At 52.9% G+C, this 8777-nt stretch overlaps 1 protein-coding gene across 1 annotated transcript; it reads right to left on the bottom strand.

Annotated features, from left to right (window-relative positions):
- Positions 1 to 2786: 2786 nt before the first annotated feature.
- AYO20_07605 (hypothetical protein) lies at positions 2787 to 4579 on the bottom strand (the record flags this gene model as incomplete). Its single annotated transcript, XM_022645890.1, has 2 exons — positions 2787 to 4108; positions 4156 to 4579. The coding sequence occupies 2 exons, from the start codon at positions 4577 to 4579 to the stop codon at positions 2787 to 2789; spliced, it is 1746 nt and encodes a 581-aa protein (XP_022498135.1).
- Between the last annotated feature and the right edge of the window lie 4198 nt (positions 4580 to 8777).

Raw genomic sequence — 8777 nt, 5'->3', positions numbered from 1 at the left:
CTTGACAAACATCTGAGGTCTACGGTCGAGGGAATGAAAAAAAAAAAGAGATACACCCGGGCATATTCTGGGAGGAGGGTTTCTCTGGATACCAAAGTGCCAAGGGGCCGCGCGAGGGTCACCGATGAAGCGCATTTGCCTCTGTAATAGATTTACGGACAGACCCATATTTTCCCCCTTTGCCGGATACTAGATCTAGCGGTCTCTCCGTCTTTCTGTCTGTCTTTCTTTCTGTCTGCTCCGAGGCACAAATATCAGATGAACTCCGTTCATTACTCGCCAATTACGAGGTCCTCGTTCATACTCACTAGTACCCAATCCAGATTAACTCCCCTCCCACTATCCTTATAGTGATATCTCCGTCAGCACCTCCTAAGATGATCCATCCAATCATTTTCCCCCGAATCGTACTTCCGGTCATTGACTCGAACCTATCTCGTCACCATTCAATTTCAAAAGCTTACTTTCGTTTTTAGCGGCTCTTCTTCCAACGGGCACCGAGTCTCTTACCCACAACTTGTTCATCCCCGGAGTTATTTTCCGACGTGGTCGTTGGATGTCGTACGCATCACTGTGATCGACGGACGTGATGAAATGCACGAGGTAATGTTGACGAGACTTGCCAAAACCGAAGATGATCCTGCCAGCCTGCCTATCTTGGGGGACGCACGGACAACGGACAACGGACAACGGACAACGGACAACGGGGTCGCAGGCATCTCTAGGTAGCCAAATTTGTTCGGACTGTATTTCCGGGGTTGTATGTATGCTCTCTGCCCTCTACATACGGACATACGGGTATGGGCAGAGCATCCTGCTAGGTAGGTGCCCCACTGGACCTCCACAGTCGGCCAGTCAGTCAGTCAGTCAGTCAGGTGCATGAATGGATAAACCCTTTTGTTATCTATTGTTCAGGTCCCCGGAAACAGGAGTCGGATCCATAATCCGGGACACCAGGGGGTACGGACCATGTATGGCGCGCTGGGGCAGGTAAGCAAGCATGCCAGCAGGCGGGGCAAGGAAGAAAGAAAGAAAGGATGGTGTGACTCCCAGGAGAAATAACAACATGGCAGACAAGAGGCCAAGCACACTATACCATACCATACCTTGTCGAGCCTGGGGGCGAGATAGAGAGACAGAGAGGGAGAGACTCTCGAATGGTCGGCGTGTTGTCAGAGCATGAGAGCGGGTTGCACATGCATGCCCATCAATCTTTGCTGCCTCGCTGGGCAGGCAGTACTTGTACCGAGTACACACGGCATTTACGGCATTATCCTCGCATTGATCATCGATCAGGAATCCACGACAACGACGAGAGGGTTTATAAGACGTGCCATGGACCGAGAACCTCCCAGAATCTGATGTCGCAGCTCCTGCGGCGTTGATATTGGGACATATCTTCCTCCTCCTGCTCACCCTAGGCGCTCGCAGAAAGCATTCCCACCCTGTCAATGCTCGGGGAGAGAAATCGATTTCATCGCCATGCTAAGTCACATTTCACCATGAGTGAGTGTACCGTGTTACCTCATCCACCCGCTGTGCTGTGCTGTGCTGTGCTGTGCTGTGCTGTTACATACCATATCACTTGTTCTTTTCTCGTTCTATCTGGTCGTCACCATCTCTGGACGCTGTAGTCTGGACAGAAGACGTCCCTGGAACTGAGACGGGGCCTGGAACTGGAATTGGGGAAGTGGGTATTAGTAGGGATTCACAGACCGTGGAAGAGTGAAGATGGACGGCACGATCTCGAGTCCGAGTCTGAGTTTGGACGTGTCGAGACGAACATGAAGGAGCAGCGGAAGAAGGACAAGGGAAAGAGAAGCACACTGTCAAATCTAACGCTATCGACCTGTCGGTGGGAGGTTTTCACATTCAACGCCCCTGATGCATGTATGTATGACCATGGGAGAAAAAGGACACCTCGAACAAGGAGGGGACCCTTGCACTAGAGCCTATACCGAGCCTGTACCGAGTATATCCACCCATGGGCTACGTGGCCAATTCAGGAACATCTAAGAGAACCATGACCCTGCGAGGTACTACACCGCTCGTATGAAGACAGGATCTACCTCGTCACATACAGACCACAGATATAGAGAGAACTGCAATATAGAGTGAGATATCAGTTTGTAAATGCCCAAGCTGCTTCTGTTCATGAACACCACATGGGACCGCTAGATGTAATGCGTCTTCTTCTGGTCCGTCATGGCCACCTCCCCCATCTTTCCAACGGTGTAAGTCGGAAATAACACCCAGACAAAGACAGCTTGCCGTCTAGTCTCCTCCATTCTCATCCAAAACGGTTGATCTGGCTGGTTACCCGCGAGACTGGTTTCATGTGCTTCCACGTGGCGACCTTGATGTAATTCCAGTAGCGCCTCTCTCAGCTTGCTATCTGGAAGAACACTCCGTCGACCCATGCCGGTCTTGGCCCCTGGAACTTCATGTGGCTCCACTAGATGCGCCTGGTCGCTCTTTGTCCGCACCGCTTCCTCGAGAAGATAACGCAAACGAAAAACAAGTGCCAGAGGACACGTATCTTCTTCCAAAGAAATTGAGTCGAAAAGAGTCCAAAGAACAAGACTGGTGCATCAAAGGCCAAAGGCTTAGCGCTGATTTTTTTATTGTGCAATTTCGAAGACGCCCAAACCCGTGTGTCCTGTGTGTCCTGATTACCCGTGTGCATGTGAACCCAAATCACGTCGAAAATGCCACTCCAAGTACATTACGACACAGACAGAAAGAGGCAGGCGTCTGAGACGTATGTGGCAGTCTGCTAGTCTCCATTACCGAAAATAACTGGTTCCTGGACGGTATCTGTAGCTTTTGGTACCGTCCGCCCGCGTGTATATCAATGCATCGGCGAATAACTCCGCCTCTTCATCGTCGTCATCCCCATCGCCACTGACATCCGGTTCGATAATATCGCTACCACTCGGAGGGGGTGGTGGTGGACAATGGGCAGGAGGCATCCCAGGTCGAGCCCCATCTTTCAAGGATGTCTCTTGGATAGAGGATCCGGGGCTGAATGTCCTCTTCATTGCTGTAGGTGCTGGCATATTGTATCTGAGACCCGGTGAATCGGGTTTGGACGTGCTCGCACCGGGAAATCTCAGCGGCGGCAGAGTAAGACTTCTCTCGGTGTCTGGGGTCATGGGTCTTGGAACCGACGACTGGTTGGGCACAGCAGAGGAAGGCTGCGAGGGTCGGGGGATCGGCATAGTGAGCAAGGGCTTGGGCCGATTGTCGAATGATGGCCTTCGTGCAGGAGCGGGATTGTATACAGGAGGTGGAGGCATCGATGTGGTAGGTGAAGGTAGTACAGCACTGGGTGCCGCTATCGACGAGTGGTTGGAAGCCAACAGTCGCGCCCGCATTGCAGCGTCCTGGCGAGCCCAGAGGGCTTCGGCGGGATCGCGATTTTGTAACTCATTCTCGTGCTGAGTGCCAATGCTATTGCGACTGACTGATCTGGAGTGGTCGAGGTTGCGATAGGTGGGTTGGGGGGTGCCCTGGTAGGAGCTCGGAGCGTCATCGCCTTCGCCTCCAGACTTCTGCCGTCGTTTTCTTTGCCGGACGTCTCTCCGAATCCTAACTCTGCAGCCTTGGTCGGCGACCATCATACTTAGAGCCGTGCTCTGATTGAGTCCTGGGAATTTCTTGGCGCTGTAGACCTGGAATGGAGTGGACAGGACTTCCATCCGATTGAAGACGCCTTCGTGACGGACAGGCGCCGTCAAATTATCCCCGTCTCTCTCGGTGCGGTTAAACGGCTTTCCGATATCGGCATCCTGGTCGTGTTTCACCCCCTCGAACAGCGAGAACCTCAGCCGATACCAGCCTTCATGTCTGACGGATAGATCTGGAAAGATGAAGTAGGCGGCTCGTTTCGGCTTTTCCAGATAAGCGGCACTGGCTATTGTGACCCCGGCCAATACGGGAATAGCGGGCGGGACGTGCATTTTACCCCCTGCTATCGGCCGAGCAACTTCCAAACTGGCATAGAGCATGAAGGTGGCATCGTACTGCATCGTGGTGTCGACATCATTGATAAACACCTTCAGTTCGACAACCGGAGGTGGGTCTACTGGTCTCCGGTCATTTGATGCTTTCGTACGTTAGTAGAGATTCTCAAAGGCGGTGCGGTTAACATACATCTGGGTCCAGATCCACATGCTCGAGCTTTTTCTGGCTGTTGCACGACTTCTAGCGAGTATTTGATGCACCTCCTGTCGATGGTGAACCTACTGACGGAGCTCCTCGTCTCGTTAGGAGGTTGCTGCATGTTGTATGATATACCACAAATATTGTAGGTTCGAATGGGTAGCCCGTCAAGATAGAGGACCGAGATGCCCGGTACAAACAGGCCCGGTATGAAAGGACGTGGTTTTTGGGGTAGGATTTGTCGTAGATTGTTGATATCAAACTCGTGGCCCAGGCAGTCTTTGAGCGCTGGGAGGCCTTGATCCGAGTCACGGGTAGTCGTCGACGTATCAACTGGCGACAGTTTCTCCGGCAGTTTCTGGGCACTATCCATGTTGGCGGTGTCAGCGGCATCTCTATCAATGGGAGAAGACATGCTGTATTGGAGACAGGATGAATTCTAAGAAGCAGGATACGAAATACATGTAGACAATACGGAGCGATTCCAACGTCCTGGAGGTTGGGCAATCCATAGAGAGGTATCCTGGAGCCCAGCCCCGCCAAATGGCCAGCGCGAATCCAACCGTCGTCCTCGAGTCTCTCCTTCCTTCTGGTAGCTCGAGACGCATACGGTTGACGCAGAAGGCTGGCAGCGCCAAACGGGCAAGAACACAAAAGAAACACCACTGGGAAAGTGAAAAGTACTGACCAGAATCCAAAGCTCCACCACAATTTAATCAGACCAAAACCTATCACCCGAGTCGTTTCTTCCTTGCTGGTTGTGCAATGGCTGGACCACGACGAGGTCCGGGTCTAGTGGTTGTCGAGATCAACCAAGAGGCCAAGCGGACAATATTTCCGGATCGCATGCGCTCAAAGTCTGGATCCCGACGAATATAGACAACCAGAAGCTTAAGTTCCCTGTTATTTCCTGCGCCGTTGAATCGAAAACGTATTCCGGTTTCTTCACCCAGTGGAAAGGTAGAGGGATGACCGTGTCAGCGTGGACCGTGCCTTGCTGAATGTCCCAACAATGGTCGATCGCAGGATTCGGGTTTGGTGGAGGGAGAGCGGATGCGAGTTTTGCTTCGACACCAAATGCGACTGAGGGATGCAAGGTTTTTGAGGAGCCAGACAACTGGGACTCTTCTCGCTCACTGATTGAGCCGGACTGTCACGACCAATGTTGGGAGCAGGCAACAAAATATCTTTTCCCTTCTAGACCCTCCAATGCCCGGAGACGGACAAAATCTAACGAGAAGAGTTCGAAGGCAGAAGAGATGGAATGCTAGGATCGGAGGAGGGTGGGTTTGGTAACGTTCCCCTGCCGACGAGGCGAGCGACAGCGAGGGTAGGAATGAAGCAGAAGAGCTGCGAGAAGAGTGGGAAAGACTGAGAAGAAGAGGTGCAGATGGGGATGCAACGACGTCGCAGCCGGGGAGCCAGGAAGAACAGCGCCAGCGAAAATATGGAAAAGCGGCACCGACAAGCACCCAGACGCCAGGACCATGCGCCGGCAGCAGCACCAGCATGGTAGGCGAAGCAGCCTAGCGGGCCAGCGGGCCAGCGCTGCCCTCCTGTCTCTGGTCAGTGGTCAATGGTCATTTAGCCCTGGTGGGCCCTTGTCGGTGCCCTGGGATGGTGCTTTTGGCTTTGGGCCTAGCCTGCGAGGAGGCTTTCCCCATGGCTGCGCTCCACTCCTCGTACGCCTAACAGGGTCAGAATCATGGGCCTCCCACTAACTGCCCAGCGGCCCAGTGCTTGCCCCCCCAAGGCCATTCCATTCGGGACTTTGGGGCGGGCCCGATGCCCACTGCGATGCCCACTACGAAGCCTGCTGTTGCTCCTGCTCCTACCAGCTATTGTTATGAATCCTTCCCCGTCGGAGGCCTCCCCTTGTTCCTCTGCTTACTGTTGTCAACCCGGTTGTACTACCAGCAATAAGGCACGGACTTCCACGAGCATGTGCACTGCAGAAAGAGATTCTTTACGAGTACATCCTAGCGAATGCCATTGGCAGACTCCCCGACTCTCAGGGGATGGATGGGTGGACATCTGCTGCTGGCTATCTTATGCCTAGTGTTAGACGATCCTGCTCGTACTCGCTAGCCTGGACTCTTGGTGTGTGGGCTAAATTGCGCACGTTCCCTCGCCCTTCTTCCAGGTGCATGGCCGCCATGAACACTTTGGGGAAAACCGCTCTGCGCTTCACACCCCCTGGTGCATTTCGGTCGGTTATCCCCCCCGCTGTTGTGGGCCTCACCAGTGGGACAAAGATGGTTGATTGGAGAGGTAGGGCAGATCCTGCGCTGAAAAAGCAAGAGGCTTCAGAGTTCAATGTTGGAGCTTCAGCCGCTAGCAACAACTGCCACTGCCAGCCTACCGCTTCGAGGCATTGCATCACTGCCAAAGTAAAAAAGACCCATGTTGTGGTTGTGGTTGTGTGAGGTTGCTTCGCCACCACTGATTGATATACAAGCAGGTGGCATGTACGAGGTACTCGACAATACACTGTTTGTTCACTACAATTACTGACTGTGTTGATAGACAACCAGGACCTTTCCGGCAGCATGACAAGTTTACTCGTCAACCTAGTCTCATCTCGGACAGCTGAAGAATCCGGTCGGTCCACGAGCAACATGGTTCCAAATGGCAGGGGGTGGACTGATGCACAGGCCATGGGCTCGTGTTGGTCCTCGTGCTGGTTAATAGGAGAAGGATGCTCACACGGCTCTAGACTTTGGGCGTGGTTTTGGACAACTTTGATCTCATGATGAATCCTGGTAAAATTGCAACCCAGATTCGTGCGAGGCCGGGTTGTTGATCCCCAGCATGCATATCTTGCTTTGTGCGACCAGATACCCCGTTGATGCCGTAGCACACGTGTTACCCTTACAAGGGGAGGCTTTTGTGCCACCTGAATCTGTCACAGATTCTGCATTACGGACTCAAAAGTCATACAAACACTGCCTGCACCCACCCATTTTGTCTTTCTTGGGCTCTCTGCCTAGAGCCGGCCGAAGCGGTCGCGACTCTGTGCAATAATGAATAATAATGTAGAGGAAATATTAAGGAAGCAGCTGACATATGGGATCATGCATACAGATGACGAGAGGATGTGCATACCTCAGTTACTAGGATCTTTGACAGGTTTCAGCAAGTCCTTTTCAACGTGGTTGACAGGGAGTCCCAAGGACATGGCCATGGGAACGGCGATAGATTGCAGGGACAAACAAACTGGTTACCCGAGGGAGACGGCGAGTATAGAGCAGCCTAGTGAACCAGAAAGAATGGGGAATGAAGCCCACCAGAGGCACTCTCAATGGACAAGAGACACGCCCAGGAATGCCAATCATGGCCAGAGTCTCCGGGCGGTCCAACCCCCCCGGGCGCACGCCTGAACCCGAAACTTGGGCGGCCTCCAAAGCATCGAGTTTCGGACATTGGGCTGGTACTCTACCTAGGAAGAGGGAGGTGGGAAGACGATCAACGACCCTTGGAACGGCAACGACCGGGGAGACGCGGGATCATGACCCTTTCTGTCTTGGTGCCCACAGTGGCTCTCATCCTTCGCCGCAACACCAGCCCGAAAGCCTGGAGACAGAGCTGGGCATGCCCGCACCAAGTGCCAGGTGCCAGTAGTGGCCAGGCTACCAGCGTCCTGGCTCCACCGTTGCTCCGGGGCAGATGCCACCGAGAGACCTGGACTTCGGAACGGCAACCAGCAAGGCGCATTTTAGGCTTAGGCCTCCCCCTTCCTGCCCTTCCTTCCCCAAATCGAGTCTGGTCCTCAAAAACAAAATAACAAGTGGTCAGAGGCTGGAACTTGCCAGGGTGCTTGACTTTTGGTCCTTTAGGTCTCCTTCATGCATCAAAGCGAAGCCCTAGTCTGTCAAAGAAAGGCAACGGTTGGTGATTGTCTTTGTTAGCTGTGCATAAGTGCTTCTTGATCATTACTCGTATGGCACTACTACGAGTCCCCCATCCATACTCTTTACCAGCACCATGATTATCGAAAAGCCCATGCGCCGCGACGCTCTCTTCCAGGCCCCTGAAGCCAATTCCCACACAACCAAGGACACGGGGTCGATAAAATTATTGCGTGCCAAACAGAAGCCTCAGTTGCCTCGCTTACAGAAGTGGTCGCAGATGCAACTCGAACTCGGACTCGCTATCGCGTCTCACTATCGTCTATACCTACCTCGTACCCAAGTGCCATCCCAGAGGTAACGATTTAGAAGAGGTGGGAAGTATTATTACATACATACCGAGTACCTCGTACAAATATCGAAATGTTGGGGAATTGCGGAATTGTGGAAACACACACTTTTCTTCTCTCGTTGGCTTGACATTGCCTTTTGACTGCTCAATCACGGCTCCCGGATAAGACTTTGATTTCCACCTCCCAAAAAAACCTTTTCATTCTCTGTCCCACACCTTCTATCCATCAGAGCCACCAGAGCTGCTCAGTCCGCAGATCATCAGTGAGCTTGACACAAAATTCGGAGCCATTGTAAAAATGGTCTCCTTTCCAATTCCTAAAGCCGAGCAGCGGCACAGGAGATCAACTACGGACCTACGGCTAAGCGATTCGAATGACTGTCCCCCGCTCACTTCTGGTACCTGCATCAGAG

This window comes from Fonsecaea nubica (genome assembly GCF_001646965.1).
Source record: "Fonsecaea nubica strain CBS 269.64 chromosome Unknown Scaff54, whole genome shotgun sequence".
Taxonomy (NCBI): domain Eukaryota; kingdom Fungi; phylum Ascomycota; class Eurotiomycetes; order Chaetothyriales; family Herpotrichiellaceae; genus Fonsecaea; species Fonsecaea nubica.
The sequence above is the reverse complement of the archived record's forward strand: the minus strand, read 5'-3'. Positions and strand labels throughout refer to the sequence as shown.